This window comes from Gobio gobio (assembly GCF_949357685.1).
Source record: "Gobio gobio genome assembly, chromosome: 4".
NCBI classification, from domain to species: Eukaryota; Metazoa; Chordata; class Actinopteri; order Cypriniformes; family Gobionidae; genus Gobio; species Gobio gobio.
In genome coordinates this window covers 26283931-26306262 of record NC_137100.1, presented here as the reverse complement: position 1 = coordinate 26306262, position 22332 = coordinate 26283931, and the positions used below count along the sequence as shown (strand labels likewise).

Sequence of the window (22332 nt, the reverse complement as noted above, 5' to 3'; positions counted from 1 at the left end):
AAAAGCCTGAGGAGGACGAGCTGGAGAGAAGGGGGGAGGAAAATGAACGAAAAGGGGGATAGAATAAGGTAAGAGGTTAGGGAAAGGGGGATGGGGCAGCTATGGTAGTGCATATAGAGGAATTCTGACACTGTCAAGATAAGAAGTAGACAGTAATGATGCTTTTTTTAAGGTGTGAGAGAGCAGGCCGCATATAAAAGCAGATGTCCGCCATAGCCAAACACACACTGTAAGACTGAAGCTCCCTTTTATATAAAGATAGTGACAAGCAAGTCTGGTTTTGGTTCACATGTTAAGAATATACTCTCGTATTGAAGTCTGTGTGAGAACAAACCGCTACTACAGTCTGGGAGATTTAAGTGAAACATCTAGTTTGTGATTAATAGTGTAAAAAACTGAGTTTTTTAATGCACACAGTATGTGGAGCTTCGGTTTTGTAGTGTGTGTTATGCTTTATTTGAGGAATTGCTCAATGAGAAACTTCTAATAGGCTAGTACTTTCAGCTGATTCAATCACATTGCTCATATTAACGTCCCATTTCAATGAAGGCCTACATCTCACATACATCGATCGAGGTGTCCCATCTCTATCTAGGTATGTGCGCGTGTGCGCGCACTTTTACGACCAGCAAAAACCTACAGGCAACCGCAGTGGGACGCAACCCCACACCAGCGCCACAGTCGTATGTCTTAAGATGACATCAAAAGAACACCACGAGCTGTTGATGCTCCCTTTACCATCTCTCCAGTATTTCACACAACCCACCATAATTCACAGCACATAAAACCTTAAAACGGCACATAAAACAGTTCATCTCTTTTCAGTGTCGGCTTCCCGGGCTTAAAAATTAAATATGTTTTACCGCAGGTACATAACTAAAATATAGAGTTAAAAAAAGGGTCTCGTAAAAGATTCAAACCGGATTTGACTGTGTGTTCAGAAGCGAGAAGCTCGTGTCTCTCTCTGCAGGAGCACTGCAGAGGCGAGCAGACTTACACGGTAGGTTCAAATCTATAGAATAATCAGCATTGCATGGAGATATGTGATATTATGAATACCCAGAATGCTCTCTTATGACATGTGGAGAGAAAGTTTGACTCAAAGAGCACACAGTGCTATAAAACATGCTGACATTCAATCAGTTTTAAAACGCATATAGAGGAAAGCAGAATGCTGAATGAGAGGGAGAGAAATGAGAAGAAAAGAAAAACGCACTGAGGTGGTAAAACATCTGAAGCTCATGGAGAAACCGATATCCAACATCCTCTGAAGGTGCAGAGTTCAGTGACATTTGTGAAGTGTGGTGGTTCTCTTTCGGTATAGAGTACTTTCACAGCTGTTTTTCTTTCTTTCTGGCCTCTTGTTTTCCTTAATATGGAATATTGCTCTTCTTTTCTTTTTTGAATGCCGTTCCAAATCATCCGGCTCTAATTTAAATCCTTTCCTTAAAGGGTTAGGTCATGCAAAAAATAAAAGTTCTGTCATTATTTATGTACCTTCATGTCGCTCCAAACCTTTTTTCAGTGGAACACAAAAGTGGATATTTCGAGAAGAGTTTCAAAACTTTCTGTGCATACAATAGAAGACAATGGTTACCAAAAGTCTTTGGTTATAAACATTCTTCAAAATGTCTTCTTTTGTGTTCCACAAGAGAAAGTCATACAGATTTAAAATGGCATGTTTAGTTTTTTTGTATTTCACTATCTATCACAACCAAGCGATTGACAAAATGTCTTTTTGTTCATTGCTTGTTGCGCTTGGTCATACAAATTCTAGACTAACTAACATGCAATAGATAGCTGTTACTGCTTTATCTGTTATTTTTATTGCTTTATCGTGTCGCGTCTGGTTAGGACACAGCTTCCAATTATGAAGAGGAGACAAAGCACAAAGAACAAAGAACAGGAGAGACAGACGCAGAAAATCAAATGTGAAAGATGGAGGGATGTTGTCCTCCTGGACTAGCCTTAGTCCTGTGTGCAGACCTTGCCGTAGGCTCGGAGGGAGAGAGACGGAAGGAAGAAAAAGCATGTGGAAAGGCGAAAGAGGGATTTGTTTGTTCCTGAGGTCATGAGTGGCACTCACAGCTCTCCGCACAAAATCAAGAGGAAGAGTGGTATGTTGAACTTTGTTAAAGATCACCTGCAAGAGTAGAAATGTAACAAAGTTTCTCTCTAGGACATATTTTATTTTAAATCTTTAATACCTAATGTTTTTAATCTCTTAAAAGGATTATGAACAATTTCCCCTTTCCTTTATCTGTTGAAATAAAATATTCTATATAAACATACTCAAACTTTCAAAAGTCAAAAACGTAATGTATAAAAGGCACTACCATACAAAAGTTTGAGGTCGGTAATTTTTTTGAAAGAAGTATGTGTACAAAGGCAGCATTTATTTGATCAAATATACATTATAATTTACAATTTAACAATTTAAAATAACATATAATTGTATAAAATGTAATTTATCCCTGTGATTGCAAAGCTGAATTTTCATCGACTTGATTTCCTGCTCAAGAAATATTACTTATTCTTATCATCATCAATGTTGAAAACAGTTGTGCAGCTTAATATTTTTATGGAAAGCGTGATACATTTTTCAGAAAATTAGGAAGAACCGCATTTATCTGAAAAATAATCTTTATAACATTATAAATTCCTTTATATTACAAGTTAAATATCAACTTAATACATCCTTGCTGAATAAAATCTTACTGACCTCAAACTTTTGAATAGTTAGTGCATATATTCATTCAAGGCTAAAAAAAAAACAAGACAACACACTTACTGAAAGATGAGGCAATGCTAACTGTATAGGAACCAACAACATACCTGAAAGTATCGTGACTCATTTCAAGGTTAGAAAGTCAACAGAGTCTATTTTTTAGAAGTACTGTGTAAAAAATTATAAATAAATAAACCATAGTGAGAGAGAGCAATCTGAATAGATTGAATCAAGTGAATTGTCTGACCAGTACAGTCTAGGATTCCCAAATCCTGATTCGCAAATCAGTTTGAATCAATATAGTATTTCTCTGTACCCAGCTGTTCTCTCTCATCACACAAAATCCATCTGACATTCAGTCATTCAAAAAATAATTTGTCCCCCATGTTGCTGCAGAATCTGCAGCACTAAACAGCAGTTTCAAGAAGAAGGTGAAAAGTAGTCTGAAAAATAAATTCAACTGTTTCTAGTGCAAGACAACCTTGACTAACATTATAAGTAGACCTCAGGGAGAGAAGAATGAATAAAATGATAAAAAATGTATGAGTGTATGACTAAGCTGTAACTATATGCTCTATATATGCGTTTCATATATGCATGTGCTGTTTCTACAAACCCTGTTCAGTACCCACCCTCAACCGAGGCATGAATAGCCTACACATCACATGACCCTTCCCTCGCACTTGGTTCCCCTCAGCGCAGTGAGTCTTGGTGGCAAAGTTTCATCCTCTCCTCTCTCCCACACTCCTTCCTCCTGCAGGTTGTGGAAGATGCGTTTGAGGTGAACTCTGCACAGCACTATCTCAGGGGGAAAAAAAGTGATCAATGTGGGGAGGCGATGCGAGGTTCCCTAGGACAAGCCAATCAATGCGTGAGAGGAACCTTGCCCAGGGCCCTTATGCAAATGGAGGCACGTCCGGTAACCCCGGGAGCCGACATGTGCGTCAGATCAATGGGGCGCTGCATTAAAAACCTTACAGCTATATCAGATGCCTGCCCACTAAATATGTAATGATGAACCCCTTAAGATTTCACTGTGAGCTCTTTAACTAGTGGCAGAGGCACATGTGTGAAAGCGAAAAGCTCGATCTGAACATCGAGATAGACGTATGGGATTAAATCGGACACTCGATTACGGTCGTTGGCTGTGGATGACATATGCAAGCTGGTAAATTTACCGCGAATATAGCATCAGACTTGGAAATTAGGTCGAGATATTCGAAATGGTACCGTGACATAGACGCTAAACAACAGCATGCTATAACAACTATATAAAGGCTATTTTACATTAGCATGGGACGAAATGAAGTGTCAAACAGACGTCTGAAATATGTCTGTCAAACCATGACAGGGCTCATCACGGCTGTTCAATGGCTTATTGTAATACATAATTGCATATTCTATTAGGCGGTACTCATAGCGATATACATTCACATGCAAATGATTTCGTCCAGATGAACCACACAGAAGATGACAGACAATAAGCAGGAATAACAAACACGTCTATGTCAGCGCAGATGCATAAACACTGGCGCGCACGCCACAATCTCGGAGTTACACATCAAATCAAAGTCTCTTCTCACTTCAAAGTGTATTCTGGACACACAGACACACACATTCCTGGAGCGTGTCTTATCGTCGGTGTGAAGATAGGCCACTCCGCACAGGCGTTTGCTGATAGTTTATTTATAGAAATAGTGGAGCGGGTGATTTCTCTTATCGTGCGCTCGTTTCGGCGTGAATTTATCCCTCCATCCATGTTTATGCGCTAAACTCTCTGAGCCTGTTAACAAGCAGCGGCTAATTAAGCTTGTGACAGAGAAAAGATGAAGTGGGGGAGGAAAAAATGAGAGAGGGAGGGAGAAAGACAGACGGAGAGAGAGTCTGAGTTAAATGCACAAGGTTGACCTCGCCTAACTGTGGCGGCCCGGGGATGCACGACACTACAAAAGTAAAAAAATACAACCGTTTTAAGATGCAATACAATAGAAGACACAACACATATAAGCGATAACACACACACACACACACACACACACACACACACACACACACACACACACACACACACACACAACAAATAAACCATAAATACAATGAAAATAAGAGACAAAACGATAGAATCAAGAAAGACAAAGACTTATGCAGGGGAAAAAATGAAACTGAAATACACTATTGACAATACAATGGCAACTTGAAAATTAGATCAGAAAGACAACATTACACCACAATACAAATAAGCCACAACATATCTGATAAAACCATAAAACAATTTTATGCCACAACACAACAGCAAATAAAAATCACAGCACAACGCATATTAGCGACAATACCAAAAAGGCACAACAGAATTACAACACAAATAAGCCTTAATACAATGGAAATAAGACACAAAACAAGTCTTTACTCCCCCTTAAGTTGTTCCAAATAGGTAACCAAAGAGTTGATGGGCTACATTTACTTCCATAGTATGGACAGTCAATGGGGACCATCAACTGTTTGGTTATCATAACATCATGAAAATAAGCCACAACACTTCGCAGATAAGCAACAATACAATGGGCAATACGCCACAACATAATTAGCAAAGACAACAAAACTTGAAAATTAAAGACAAAACATATCAAATGCACCAGATAAATCCACAAATCAACAGAATTACTCCACAATACAATTTGTTATTAATGCCATAACACAACATAATTAATACACAATGCAAAGAGTCACTAAACAGCAAAAATACGGTAGGCCTATGACTCAAAACAATTATGCTATAAACAAAAATAGATACCACAAAACAACAATAATAATACGCTCCATTGATATGCGTTTGGATTTGACACCGTGAAATATTTAAGTACTTTGTGTTTAGTGTGAAAAGATTTGTTCATAAGACAGAAGATCCTGCCTGGAGACACATTGTCTATACTGTCTTTATATAGTCAATAAAAGTCAGCTACTATTTTCATTTTACCAAGGTGCCATATGTTTAATATAATATCTGTAATGAACAGACATACTCATAAAAACGTCTCACAACATTTACTGAGCAGCGACAAAACTCGTTTAACCCAAAACAGCTGACACACACTTTTCTTTCAATGTAAACAGAAGCATCCACACTTAACTATTTGAATCCAAATAACTATGTTTGGGTGTTTTATACAAATAAGGAGAAAAACACATTATATTAGAAGCACAAACAATGAGTAACGAATTATAAAACTAAGATACATAATGCACTTTATACTATTATTATCATTATTATTACAGTCTGTAGCATATTGTGGATTTTTGATGAGTGATATTAAAATGCAGTATACTTCTCAAAGCATCCCTTACAAAAATAGTGAATGCACTACCATATTCATGCACTGTACGATGGTCATTAACACAAAAAAAACCGCATGAAACAGATCTGGTGTGTATGTAGACAGTGAGCTACAGTAATTACTCTAAGCACACACAGAACTCCACCGCCTCTGTGACCCTGTTTCAGCGTAACACACCTGGACGGCAAATTGATATCAATTAAATGCCGCATGCAGACGGGCTTCCATTCTCCAACAACATGTGCATGCTAGTTTGCTCGTCATCTTCTAAAAACAAACAGAAATTAATGACAAAATGAGCCGCAAATACATAAATAAGCCACTGACGAGCTGTAGTCAGAGCTCTCTCTCTCTCTGGTGAATCCATCACAACAGAAGTCCAGGAGGGAAAAATTGGGTTTGAAGTGGCCCGTCATAAATCAAATAAATTAATAAATAAATAAATAAAAGAAAATGGCACAAACTGGCAGATAAAGAAAACAATGCCTTGGAGGAGGTAAAGAAGAAAAACCAATCCACAGTGGGGGAAATCTTTTACAATGTTGATTGTCAGGATCTCTTTTCAAGCTAGAGTAATGAGCCACACACACTAAGGTAGAGTGAAGGGTCTGGGAAGACTGTGTGCTGTTAATCAGGAGAATTCTCCAACAATGCAGAGATCCAAAGAAAGCCTTGGTCTGTGGTGTAAATCATCCATCCAGGACTTAAAGGGGTCCTATTAAGCCCTTTTACGAAGTCTTAATTTTGTTTTTGGGGTGTTCTAGAATATACGTTTTCATGCTTGATTGTTCAAAAAACGCATTATTAGAGCACCTCTCTGCTCAGTCTGGCTCGGAAACGCCTATTTCGATCAAGCCCCTCCTTCCAAAATACGAAATGTGCTGTGATTGGTTATGCCGAGTTCAGACTTCACGATTTTCAAACTCGTCTGATCACTGCTCTTTTCACGCTGCATGACTATCTGGGATAGCATTCAGTTGCTGCTGTGTCCACACTGCACGATGGATTGGCGACAAAGGGTTTCACATTGCATGACTGTACAAGAGGAAGAATCGCCGACAGCTCTGTCCCGTCCGCAAACTACGTTTCACAACCAAACACACGCGAGATGTGACAAGGAAATAACGCGAGACTGAGCGTGCATCAGACCGGAGACTAGAATTGTTATTAAAAATATAGACTGCAGAAAGCTTGCAATCCTAATTGTCTGTGCGCTGATTTGCAGCGAAAAGGAGAAAAAGAAAAAAGATTATGGAGGAGGAAATGGTTAGTGCAAAGAGAGTTGTAGGTAAATAAATCATTTTGCAGTGTGCTGCTGTTGCGGCTGGTCAAGCAAATGTTAGTGCTTTGATTGTTAAATATATCTATTAAAATACTGATATTCTGGTCTATAACTCCTCTCTAAACTTCCCGCTGCCCTGTATTTTGCTCTCTCATTGGCTGTAGGTCATCGCTGATGTAATTTTCAGTCAAAACACATTTCACAGAGCAGCATGCCGACAGGTCCAGATATTTAGCAACTCATCGGCTATTCTCTCAGATCACGTCTTTGATAATTCACACTGCGTGATTGTCGCTCGCGTGAACGAGCACCGACTTGCCTATGATTTCGCAAAACCTGTCGGCGAGTCAAAATCGGGGATAAAATCGGGTAGTGCGAACTCGGCATTAGATGGTCTAGTGTAAATATTTGAGATGACATCAATTTTAAAACAATTCGACCCGATTCAGACCATGACAATGTTAACAATTGCAAGCACGGATTTCACAGGACATTTTTCACAGGAGTGGTATTTTTCTGTAATTTTATTACATTATAGATACAATGTTATCCACCATTTAACCGTGACATTTGTCTGAAAACTATGGAAATACAAGCAGTAATCGATCACAAAACCATGGTTAATTTTCCTAAGGAGCAGTGAACCGTCTTACAAAAGCGAGAGCTAATAAAAGCAACAGAAAACAAGCTGTTCTCCATAAAATGTGCAGCTCACAGATGAACATATTGGTTACAATGTTCAGGAACAGTGTTTTAAATACATTTTAAAAACTCTAAGTTCGTCAGCCTTAGGAAGTTCAATCAAAATAAAAAAAAAGGCATATCTTCAACATAGCGGCAACAATGTCTTCTCTTATGCAGATCAACCAGGCCTTACACCTTCACGTATTCGGTGGGTGGAGAATAATTAAACAAGTAATGTTATGACTTCATAAATTCCGGAAAAATCTCGTTGTAGTCCAAACAAGCCGTTATAGTTCTTGAAAAGGGGATTATGTTAAATAAAATATCTCCCTTTGGAGTGGACTTTGAGCTTTGTAATCTTGCAGATCTTTTTTTATGCTAAAACAGCAACATTACACCCTGACTAAAGTTGAAAAAGTGAAAAAGCATAATAGGACCCCTTTAAGCCCATTTCACCATCACACACTGATAGACCTGATCATCAGCGTTCAAACAAATATGAAGCATCACCAAGCAAAAGGCATCACATTAATGCCAGTTATAATATAAATAATCTTAAATCCCATTTTTTTCATCTCCACATTTTAGCTTACGTACAACCATTTAAAAAGTGTGGGGTTAGTAACACTTTTTTTTTTAAAGAAACTAACACTTACATTCAGAAAGGAGCATCAATTTGATCAAACATGACAGTAAAGACATGTGTGATGTTACAAATAATTTCTATAATTTCAATAATATGAAATTTTTATAAATTTATCATTTCTATAATATGATAATTTCAAATAAATGCTGTTCTTTTAAACTTTCTATTCAATAAATCTTCAAAGAATCTCCACAAAGATAAAAGGTAAGAGTTGTTTTCAAATATCCCATTTTGATTAGGCATGTTATCATTTGTACTTCGAAACACAAGTACCTATATTGCAAAGCAGAGGCCATATATTGACAATAAACACAGACTTTTCCAATGATGTATAATTTGTTAACAACATTAATATTTTTAGACAGTAATCTCTATAGTAAATGTAAACACAGGTAAACAAAGTGACATCAAGCCTGAAGGTGTCAATGCGCCTCAAGAGGTTATTAAATATTCAGCATATTATAATGATTTCTGATCATGTGACACTGAAGACTGGAGTAGTGTCATTACAAGAATATTGGACATTTTTTAAATATCTTAAAACAAGAAACAGTTATTTAAATGTTATAATATTACTGTATTTTCTCCAAACACATGCAGCCTTGGTGAGCATAAGAAACTTCTTTCAAAAATATATTTTAAAAAATAAGTAGATCCCAAACTTTTAAATGGTAGTGTATATTGTAGTATATTATTTATTGTTTGGAAAAGTCTATTTGTAGGGCTGTCGATTGTGTTAATTTTTTTGTGGTTTTACATTTAAATCACTAAAATCTGAATGAATAATTAAATGACTTTTCCTCCAGACAAATTTCCACTCTTGAGAAAAAGAGACTTTGATATTGAATGCAGGGCTGGACAGAAATCTCTGCAATTGTGAAGGTTTCATATTTCATATCAGTCTGCAACAAGTGAATCAGCAAGATATCAGAGCCAAGCAGAAGGTTTTACAGACAGCAGAGCTGTTTAAGACTGTGGTCTTGAAGTATAAAGACAACCAAGCATAACATAAAACATTAGAAATGAAAAACAGCATAAGAAAAAAAATAAAGCTTGTAAGAAAGCTTGTATTCTGGAGCTCAATTTACTTTAGTGCTACAGGCCAAGATTCATAATTCATAAAGAAGAGAAACCAAATCCTTGGTATCTAGATTGCAGCACCTTGGAGTCAAGTGGATATCTAGAAACTGAGCTCTGATGCATCTCCATCAGGGCCCAACAATTAAACTTTTCACCTCACTGGCCGTAAAATGTAAAAAATGTATAGCGATGCACTTTATCCAAGACTACATTTACATTAGCCAGGTTTCCACTGTCGGACCAGGGCTAAAGACGTGCCGGGCAGGGCCAATGGCCAAAATCAAGTTGCATTTCTACTGTCGGGCCAGCATCGATACTTAACCAATGTTTTACAAAAAAAATTAAATAAATTGTGACAGTAATGTATTCATTTGTGTCAGGAGTGCACATCAATCATGCTGAATCAAACTGGTATTTACCATTTCACCTAAAAAGAGAACACGTATCTATTTGGTAACTCCATTAAGGCTTTTAAGTCCAAAGGCTTACACATTTAGATTTTTTTTTTTTAAATAAAATATGTTTTTATATCATGTCATTTGTTTAGAAAGATTGAGTTTTTATTCATTATGTGATATGAGGAGGTTTGAGCGACCATCACTATACTGTTATTCTTTCAGCCAGAGCAACAGAGGGGGCTCATGAGAAGAAAAAAGGAGTTATGTGTTACGAGTTAACTGGAGTGCATTTTTTATGACATATGTGGATGCATTAGTTGGGTATAAACAAAGGCACCAGGAAGATAGAGCTGAAACATGAAACCAAATATACACACAATTATAATTGTATATAATTTGTATGTTCTTCAAGCAGTCTCTGGTATTTTCCAGAAACATATGCTAACCATTGTTATAATAAATACATAAGTAGGCTTTAGCATGGCATATAAATATATTTCAGCCTCATATGGTGATCAGAATCCCCTTTGGATACCCGCTGGTGAGTTTTGAGCTGAAAATTGCCTTAAATGTTGAAGTTAGCAGGTAGCCTGATATAACAGCAGCAGCATTGACCCTTTCCTGACTTCTGAGGTAAACTCTGCCTTTGTTCATGACCACTCCTCAAGGCCCAGTTGGTCCGCTTTGGACCAAGGTATTCAGCATGCCAAAAAAACCCTGGCCGTTGGCCCCAAGGAAGCCGTAACGAGGCCTGATCAAACCCCGGAAGTGACAGTGAAAAAGCGACTGGCCCTTGTACGCACTAGCACACTTGCTTTTGGCCCGACAGTGGAAACACGGCTATTCTTACCTCTACCTTATTACTTGTTACTTGCAGCTGAAGTGTTTAAAGTATACTTGTAGTTCGGATCTCTTGGTCCTTTTGGTCCAGACCAAACAAGAAATGTATACATTTTGTCCTGGTTCGCTTAGCGTTCACACTTTCATTTTTAACACTAAACTAAAGATACAAAATCCAAAAACATAAGCAGCTTTTATGATGTATATTTTGCGAGGGAACTTGCTGAACATCCAAAATAATGCTAAATGCACTCATTCTATGTGCATACATAAGGTGGTATTTTTACCAGCTGAGAACTCACAAACAGCTTATGAAATGTGCAGAGAAGTCAAAACAGCACCAGGAATTTCTCCATCGCACACACAAATGAAGATCTGCACTGGCGGTTCCAATGCATGTACCGAACTGTAATAGGCAACGTCACTCCTATGATGTGAAGAAGGTATTCTTGAGCATTCCATCCTTTTTAGGGTCACATCTTGTGACGTCATATCCTGTTTTTGGTTCGTTCAGGGGTCTTTGGTCCATGTTGCAGTCGAAACACACCGGAGTCTGTTTGTAAGTGGTGGGTCTCTAACAACTTAAAGCTACACTGTGTGATATTTTCTCCCATCTAGCGGTGAAAAGGTAAATGACCATCCAGTGAATATTAGTTTCTGTTCCTCTCAATTCCGATTTCGTTTTAACTCCTACGGTGGCCGATTTAGTCCAAGATTAACATGGCTTCCAGTTCGACCTCGTCCACATTCGACACGGTGCCATCGAGTGTTAAAATGCGAAAGGCGAAGCTTGAATTTACGGGTATGTCCCTCTTTGGCTAATTTACTTTCAAGATGGAGGGGCAACATGGCGACCCGCATTCGAACCCCTCACCCGTATGTATTTTCAATGGCATATTATAAACTTACGAGAATACTTTATTACTTGAAAGAAGTAAATATACATTAATGAGCACACATATTTTTGAAAGAACTAAGTGTTTTTAGCTAAGAATAAACTAAAAAAGTTACACAGTGTAGCTTTAAGGTTTTTTTAATTTTATTTAGTGATGAAAGTGGAGTCGACACTGTCTAGTCACTGATGACGTCATTAATGAACAAATAAGCCTTAACCTTGAGCTAAGACTTGAACACGGGTTGCCTTACCTTATGCGCAGCTATGGCATATGACAAAGCGCTGCCCGCAAGACTATTGCTCCTACATAACAGCTTTATCAGTTCTTTTGTCTTTTGTCTACAGATAAAGTAGCACAGATTACATTTATATGAATGCATTAGTGAGAGAATGAATGCACATGAATCAATTCTATTTGTAAGCATCTCTCTACTAATAGTGAAGCGGTGGGTTTTAGTTACTAAGAAATATATGATGGAACTTTTCAGTTTCTAAGCTATTTTATTGAAAATACATTTCTGTGCTACTGAATGATTCTGTGCACATGTGATGTGCGAGCTATTGTCTGTATGTGTGTGCGTTACAATACAGCAGCGCATTAGTTTAGAACGCTGATTAACTTACGTGTACAATAAGCTGTTTAAAACGCGCATTCTCCCGATCAATTTTGAGCATCCAGATGGTATAATCAAACATGTCTTGTGGAGCGCTCTCAGAGTATGCATTTATTTGTGATTTGAACTGTTTGGAAACTGAGTGTAAAAGTGGACTTCAAAGATTTATTATCCTGTTGTGCCCTTTATAGGACATGACCAGTAACTAGTCGACGTCAAGCTTCAAGCGTCATGGCATTAAAGAGCATTAAAGTCGACTAGTCTGTGCAACCCCAAGGGCTCGGTCCACTTGTTCGGGTGGCAGCAGTCATGCTTATTCAAATGAAGAGAAATGCACAGAGCAATCGCAACAGAGATAATTGGAATCAAACCAAGTGTGAACACACACTTAAGACTCTTATCCACACACAGGTGTGTGAACACAAGGTTCTAACCTATGCGCCACACAAAACACAATGACACGTACATTTGATCTATTCACTTCATCAAAGCTGTGGGCAACCACACACTGTTGCAATGGGAGGCAGATGTACGTTTGCATAACTCGTTACATAATGTGCCCCATCCGGCTGTGCCCCATCCATTCGCCAATCCGGCTGCTCTTTTCTCTGGCAGAGAGTCAGGAAGGTTACACGGAGCTGAGCTCTGCCCTGATGGCTGCTCCCACAGACCTCTAACAAGACTCAAAGATGAAAGCAACCACTGGAGCAGCAATCAAACAAGATCAGATGGAGAAGGAAGAGAAAATAGGACAGGTATGATCAGGTGAGTTGAAGGGAGTGCTTCGCAACTGGTTTTGATCCAGGACCCAGATTTCACAATAAACATCAAGTGGCAAGCCAACACGGTACCACAACTGTTTATTGAATAAAATTGTCATAAAACGGAAACTCGATCGTATTTTCTTCCTTATTGTGACATATATTTGAATGAAAAATTTAGAGCCGGACTTGATTTTGCCCATCAGGAATTAATTGGACCGTTGTTGTCCATGTGAGTGACAGGTTGTCCCACCGGAGATGTTGTTGCAAGTGGGAAGGGAAGTACTTTTGATTAAAGATTAGGGGGCAGATTTTAATGTGATCTGAGCATAGATAAATCATTTCTAATGCTGAATTGAAACAGAAATGTCCAGAGATTCTGAAGTGTACATTTTGCTAGTCCATGATAGAACTGTAGTAAACAGATTTGGAAAAAAAAGGGTGGAACAATTAATGGTTCTCGATGTGGACGGAACAGCACATACAATTACTTTTTTGTTGTTTCTTGTGCCACAACACTGCAACACTATACAATATGAAACTCACAGCTCAATCAGTGTAGTCCAATTCCAAAACGAATGACGAATGGATTCTGATCAGACTCAAACGGTTACTTTATAACTAGTGTAGTTTGATACCAGAGCGAATGATTCAAATGAGTCTGATCTTTTAAGTGAATCAAATGCTTTCTGTGCAAATAATGAAGTATAATGTCCAATTCCTGAACAAATGATTCTAATGAGTCAGTTCTTTTAGTGAATCAAAAACATACAGAACAACCAGTGTAGTTTGATTTCTGAATGAATGATTTTAGCGAGTTTTAGTCTTTTTAGTGAATCAAGCATGTTCGGGTTATAGCATATGAGACTTAAATCAGTTGAGTAGCTGTTATGACAACATGTGGTTAAAGATGGACATTAAGAATTTTGTTTGTATAGTTATGTTGTGTAATACATAGTATTGATAATGAAACCATTGGAAGGAATCAGAACCAAAATCATTTAATAATTTCCAATTTCGATTACTAATCATAGATTAATGAACAGCTTGACAATGTCAACATGATGGATGTAGTATATGCATATCCAGGAATGTATTCATATTACACACGCAAACTTACAGCACTGAGTACACCTCCTTTGAAAAGTAACATTTTATATGACTTCTGTTTAACTTATAACATGAAAGTAAGGTTAATAATACAACTTGGAGAACAACATTTTCAGTTTTACTCAAATTAGGGTGATGCAAAAATACAAAAGTACACCCCACTGAAAGTGGAGCAAAGCTAAATTTTAGACTACAAATGTCTAATTTAACAAGAATTCAACCACAGGTGAGTCTAATTATTCATTACACAGGTGTCCAGCAGACAGTTGACTATAAAAGGGTGTTACTTAAAGAAAACCCCTTCCCACTTCATGCTGTCAGCAATGACATCACATGGAAGAGAAATGTCACAGGAAAATCATTTATCTACACCAGAAAGGTGAAGGCTACAAGATCATCAGCAAAGCTTTACTTGTCAGTCAGAATACTGTAGCAAAAGTGGTACAAAAATTTTAAAAAGATGGAACTGCAACGATCTCACAGAGACGTCCTGGTCGTCCACGGAAGTTAACACCTCGACAGGAGCGTCCTCTGATGAGAAGGGTTGAAGAAAATCGGCATGAGTAGAAAGCCAAACTGGGGTGACTATTTCCTGTGACACAATACAGCATACACTGCAGATGAATGGCATGCATGGGTGCCGTCCACGAAAGAAGCCTCTCCTAAAGTCCAGGCACAAAAAAGCCCGCCTAGAGTTTGCCAGGGCCCATGCTCACAAAGATGAAGACTACTGGGACTCTATTCTCTATAAGATAAATGCTTTTGCAACTGATGGCTTCAAAACTGTAAGTTGTCGCAAAGGTGAGGAATACAAAGAAAGATGCATGGTACAGTGAAACATGGTGGTGGCAGTGTCCTTATGTGGGGCTGCATGAGTGTTGGGGAGCTGCATTTCATTGATGGCCTCAAGATTTCACAGATGTACTGCTCTACACTGAAAGAGAAGATGCTACCATCACTCTGTGCCCTTGGTCGTCGTGCACTTTTCCAACATGACAATGATCCTAAACGCTCATATAAGGCCACTGTTGGATTTCTGAAGAAGAACAGGGTGAAAGTGATTCAGTGGCCAAGTATGACTCCTGATCTGAATCCAATCGAACACCTATGGGGAATTCTGAAGAGCAAGGTGAGCATCACTCCCCATCCAGCATCCAGTCTCTAAAAGAGGTAATTCTTGAAGAATGGAAAATTATGTTGCAAAATGTCGGCAACTTGTTCATTCCATGCCTAGAAGACATGGTGCTGTCATTAAAAAAATCATGGAGGCCAAACAAAGTACTAGATGTAGTAGTTTTTGTTGTGGGGTGTACTCATTTTTGCATCACCCTAATTTGAGAAACTGAAAAATGTGTAATCTAAGTTATATTATTAACCTTACTTTCATGCGATAAGTTAAACAGATGTTATATTAAACTTAGTCTTGTCAACATTTTGGAAATAGTTTTTGTGTTCATTGAGACATTGTTTAAAATGTTACTTTTCAAAGGGGGTGTACTCATTGTACGCTGAGCACTGTACTTCATTAATGGCATACTATGAAGTTACAGCCAGAAGAAGGAAAGACAGAGTAACAGACAGTAAGGAGAGAACTGTTTGTCTAACTCAGAATTCATGGCACAGATATGACAAGAAACAGAGACTGTTGAAACAGGAACACAGAGATGGAGTAGTGAGTCCTGACATAAAGCTATCCAACCCTGACGCACCACTCTTACTTAAAGGCACACTTTGATGTATCTGTAATTACTACATACTGCCTTCGAAAAGAAATTGAATTTCAATGAAAAGAAAGAGAGGGAGCGAGAGCCAACATGCTGAAGACATTAATCGGACTGTTTGATGTGCCTGATCAGAAACGTGTTTGTTAAGAGTTAAAGGGAGCATTAATTAAGCCACAGACTATATATTTTCAAGCAATCTGTTATGATGAGCTAAAAATGTCTTCTCCTCAACTCTTTATGTCCACCTTTTCCATCTTGGCCTCTAATTTTTTCAACTTGAGTCATTACTTAAGAGCTAATTACTAGTCACATGCACGGCCCTCCCATTAAATAGGGTTACAGCCAATGAAGGGGTGTAGAGATTTTTTTTTTTAGACTAGTAGTCAGTACATTTAAAATGAAAAATAAATAAATAAGTAAATAAATAGATAAATACTCGAAAACACTGAACAATTTATTCACGTTTCACTTGAGGACACCGTGTCTTAACCAGAAGTGACATGACAGCGCGATACACGACAACAGGTATCTTTTCCTTGAAAATCAGAGTTTTTGTCCAACCAACCACGACAGTGATATGCGGCGAGTGTCAGAGAATTCTATTTTAGAAACGGTTTATATTTCTGTGACATTGTGACTGAAATAACATACAAACTATGACATTGGTAATCTCAGGTACTGATTATGTGCTTTATTTAATGTTATATATATTTTATACACACACACACACACACACACACACACACACACACACACACACACACACACACACACACACACACACACACACACACACACACACACACACACACACACACACACACACACACACACACACACACACACACACACACACACACACACACACACACACACACACACACACACACACACACACACACACACACACACACACACACACACACACACACACACACACACACACACACACACACACACACACACACACACACACACACACAGCAATCAGGCATAACATTATGACCTCTGACAGGTGAAGTGATGTGAATAACACTGATTATCTCTTCATCACGGCCACTGTTAGTGGGTCGGAAATATTAGGCAGCAAGTGAACATTTTGTCCACAAAGTTGCTGTGTTAGAAGCAGGAAAAATGGGCAAGTGTAAGGATTTGAGCGAGTTTGACAAGGGCCAAATTGTGATGGCTAGATGACTGGGTAAGAGCATATCCAAAACTGCAGCTCTTGTGGGGTGTTCCTGGTCTGCAGTTGTCAATATCTATCAAAAGTGGTCCAAGGAAAGAAGAGTGGTGAACCGGTGACAGGTTCATGGGCGGCCAAGGCTCATTGATGCACGTGGGGAGCGGAGGCTGGCCCGTGTGGTCCCATCAAACAGACGAGCTACTGCAGCTCAAATTGCTCTAGAAGTTAATGCTGGTTCTGACAGAAAGGTGTCAGAATACACAGTGCATCACATTTTGTTGCGTATGGGGCTGCATAGCCGCAGACCAGTCAGTCATGCTGACCCCTGTCCACCACCAAAAGCGCCAACAATGGGCATGTGAGTATCAGAACTGTACTACGGAACAATGGAAGATGGTGGCCTGGCCAGATGAATCACGTTTTCTTTTACATCACATGGATGGCCGGGTGTGTGTGTGTGGCTTACCTGGGGAACACATGGCACCAGGTTGCACTATGGGAAGAAGGCAAGCCGGCGGAGGCAGTGTGATGCTTTGGGCAATGTTCTGCTGGGAAACTTTGGGTCCTGCCACGTACCACCTACCTAAGTATTGTTGCAGACCATGTACACTCTTTCATGGAAATGGTATTTCCTGGTGGCTGTGTCCTCTTTCAGCAGGATAATGCGCCCTGCCACAAAGCAAATATGGTTCAGGAATGGTTTGAGGAGCACAACGATGAGTTTGAGGTGTTGACTTGGCCTCCAAATTCTGGCCTCCAAATTCCCCAGATCTCAATCCAATCGAGCATCTGTGGGATTTGCTGAACAAAAAAGTGAGATCCATGGAGGCCCCACTTCGCAACTTACATGACTTGGTCTTTGATATTGGTGCCAGAAACCACAGCACACCTTCAGGGGTCTAGTGGTGTCCATACCTCAACGGGTCAGGGCTGGTTTTGCAGCAAAAGGGGACTAACACAATATTAGGAAGGTGGCCTGATCAGCGTGTGTGTGTGTGCGTGCGTGCGTGCGTATATATATATATATATATATATATATATATATATATATATATATATATATATATATATATATATATATATATATATATATATATATATATATATATATATATATATATATATATATATATATATATATATATATATATATATATATTTATATATATAGTGAGTTTGAATATCTTTTTGCGTGACCTTTATAGCCAAACTGAAAGCGACAACAGATAATTCACCTCAAATCATGAAATAAATTCAAATTTTGTCCTGTGTCACATTTGGTGTGGACAGTCAGGTGTTTAAAGCTGTAATCTTATGGCATTGTGTTATAGGATTATGGAGTTATAGGCTACCAAACTACAAAAAGTAAAGCAGCTAAAATAATTAATCAACTTTAACTTTAAATATTATGCATGATCATTAATAATATCTATAAAGATCATCAGAATATACCTGCCACTCCATACCAGAGACAACTGAACCAATGAAAGGCATGAGCATGGTTTGTATAAGAAATAGTGTGTTTAAGTGAGCATTCCGCCTGTGTGTCTGTTTGAAAGCGAGGGAAGGGAAAAAACAGGGATGCATCAGAGAAAGACGGCTAAACAGATCTCTGGAGGAAGACCGCCATGCCTCCACCAGCGAGGGGCTGTCACGGCCACAACACCACATAAATATTTAACAGATATATTCAAATTACGAAACACAGAGACTCCTGCCTCAGATAAAAACACATATTCCTGGAATTATCAGAGGAATGCTAAGTCGCGGCCATCCGCTCCACCCTCCCTTCTCTCTCCCAAAGAAAAGTGGAACGGGTTCATGAAAAGTGCTCTCATGTAGGTGTAGGATTGTGTGTGAAAGAAAGCCAGAGAGTGTGCGTTTATGTTAGGTCAAAGGTTAGACAGAGTGCTCTGTCCTTACAATGCGCACACCTAGACTAGTAGAGATTGTGACAAGCTACCTGACCCTTGACCCCAGAGGTGATGTAACACAGGGTACAGAGCTGAAAACTTCACAAGGTTAAGGTAAAGGGTTAGTTCATCAAAATTGAAAATTTGGTCATAATTTACCTCCCCTTTTGTCTTTCGAAACATGTATGACTGACTTTCTTCGATGAAATACAAAAGAGGATCATCGGAATAATTTTGGCAATATAATGAAAGCAAGGGAAATGTACAGGAACACTTTAGCTAATAAGACTATATTCCAAGTCTTCTAAAATCATACAATGTGTGAGAAACAGACCAAAACATAATTTCCTAGAAATCTTTTAGTTCTCAAAAATAGTTCTTGCTGAGTTGAGATCGAGCACGTGAAACAACCAATGGCATTCGCCATGAGTGACTTCAAACCGGGCAGCATATTTCAGCATCTTCGGTGGGATGAAAAATGTGTTGAGAAGAAAAAGCGCAAATGTAATGCAAAAGAATTAAACGTGAAGCCACCAAGATCCCCTAAGGATCCAGTGTAAAACAGTTCCCCTGTTACATGTACTTACTACAGGGATAACAGTAAATCATGCATAATTACAAGCAACTAACCCTAAAACAAACCCTAATAATGTAGAAAGTACACGTACCCCCGGTTTCACAGACAAGGCTTAAGACTAGTCCCAGACTAAAACGCATGTTTAAGCTGTCTTAACTGAAAGCAACTTGCACTGACAAACTCAATATAACAATGAATATTAGGGATGCAACATTATGTATCATTGATGTAAACGATATGATTCACGATATAGTGTTAGTTTTATCCAAGGCTCAGTTTACTGGATTTATAAGGTATAATTCACCCAAAAATTTAAATTCTGTCATCATGTACTCACCCTCATGTTGTTTCAAACATATCTTAAATTATGTCATTGCCATTGTTTTGTCTCAAGATACATTTTTTCTTCTTCCCTATGGCACGTTTATAAAAGCTACTTAAATGTCCTAATTGAACTAAGGCCTAATCCTGGCTTAATCTAAGCTCTGTCTGTGAAACCGGGCCATCGTTAATTATTATTACTTAGTACTTAAATGTATAACTACACTGTAACAAGGACACCTAAAAGAAAGTGTAACCAAATCTAGTTGCACCAATTTCCAGTCTCCAGAGTCTCCAGAAATACGTCCTTGAACCCTTTCACAGATGGACTGAAAATCAACTCCCAACTACTAACAGTTTGTTAAAGACACTTTCTTCAAACACTGGAACCATTTAAGAGAATGCAATGTAGGACAATGAATGCTAATGTAGGACAATGTTCTAACCTGAAGACGAGATCCTCTCAAACATAAGCATAACAGTGAGGGAAAACAATAACTATCTATGAACAGGCAACGGTAAATAAAATGAGGATAGAAGGTTTATGAAAGGCACTAAAAATAAGGATGTCTATATAGGCCACCGGTATTATTGAAATGCCCAAAATTTTATTAGATTACAATTAATTATAATATGTTGGGGTTTTTTGTTATTTATTAAAACACCATTTTTTACCATTACATTTTAAGGTTAATGGCAAACATTTAGTCTAGTTGCATAATTGCACAAACTTATATATGTATATAAAAAACATAGCATGGTAATTCCGCTCAGAAACATGAACCGCAGGTTTTTTTTTTTAACTCGGCTTTGAAAAAAAAAAAGAATGAGAAAAACGATGACCAAATGTTCCTTTTTTAGGTGCAATAAAACCTTTAACCATTCACATGAAACAGAAAGGCTGTATTTTTAAGTCCAATGAGAGACTATTTAAGATTCAAATGTGTATCTTCTGTCTTTCTAACGTTGGCATGTACTCAGGGACCGACTGCCCATCTACCATACCATCTCTTTCTTTCCTCTCAGGGTCTGATGTTATGCGTACTTGTCTACATGATTTAACAGAGCTGTAGTTTTGCAGTTTCTCATTCTTCCTTCATCCCTCCCTCCCACTCAAGGAAGTGGATAGTGCCTTAGGACAAAGATGAACTGGATTGTTTACAAAAGCAGCACTTTCTCAAAGAAACTAAGCGTTATTTATTTTTAATCATTTCACTCTCTCTTCTGCTGCTTTTCCCACTGGTGAAGACAACTGTGTGTGTTGAGGGGGTGGAAGGGGAGGCCTTTTCATAATAATAACCTCTAACAAATACTCACCAAATTCACGAATGACAAGCCGCCATAGCTGTGTGCCACGATGAAGATGTTTTTCGCGAGTGATTTAGAGATGAAGTGGTCCCACACATAAAGTGTGTGTTCCTCCGGAGAGCTGTTTTCCTGCAAAGCCAGAGTGAGAATAATTTAAGTTAAAGGGTCACACAAGTCATTTAATGAGAAATACAAGTTTCCATGATATTTCAAAATACAAGCTCAATATACCAATGAAAACTAGGGATGTAACGATACATTGTTATATCGAGCTATAAAAATTTGACGTTATTGATCATTGATGTAAAACGATATGATTTACGATATAGTGTTAGTTTTATCCAAGGCTTGGCTTACTGCTTTTATATGGTATAACTCACCCAAAAACGTTAATTCTGTCATCATGTACTCACCCTCGAATTGTTTCAAACCTATAAGATTTTCGTTTTATTTCCTAACACAAATGAAGATATTTTGTATGAAACCTGAGAGATTTCTGTCCCTGCATTTAAAGTCCAAACAAAAAATATAAAGCAGCACATTAGTTTCAGCAGATACAATAGGCTAATATTTTTAAAGATGATTTGTATATGCTTGTGTGACACGCGAAAACAACATGAGAGTGTGTAAATGTAGAATTTTAATTTTTGTATGAACTAACAATTTACAGTTTGGGAATAGTCATTTTGACACGCTTCCTTGCGATTAGAACTGATTGACGGCATTGATCATCTGAAGAGCACACGCTGGAACAGCACTCCTCAAAGTGAAAGCGCAAACATCATTTAAATCACCATATCACGTTTAGTTTTATTCAAAGAGTTTTAGTTGGATTATTCTTATATGTAGCCTATAGTGCATTAATAGCGGGAGAGGCGGAACAGTCTGTGCATTTGCAGCTGTGTAAGAGATCCAACGAATGCCTGCATTGAAAAC

The 22332-nt window shown here is 38.3% G+C and overlaps 1 protein-coding gene across 4 annotated transcripts in view; it reads right to left on the bottom strand.

The window, feature by feature from the left end:
• The window catches only part of arb2a (ARB2 cotranscriptional regulator A), a 227044-nt gene that overhangs the window by 93078 nt on the left and 111634 nt on the right, over nt 1–22332 (bottom strand). For all 4 annotated transcript variants that reach the window (XM_079813949.1, XM_079813951.1, XM_079813948.1 and 1 more), the window contains exon 8: nt 21406–21525. In XM_079813949.1, the coding sequence (XP_079670075.1) occupies nt 21406–21525 (120 nt within the window). The remainder of the gene's footprint in view (nt 1–21405; nt 21526–22332) is intronic.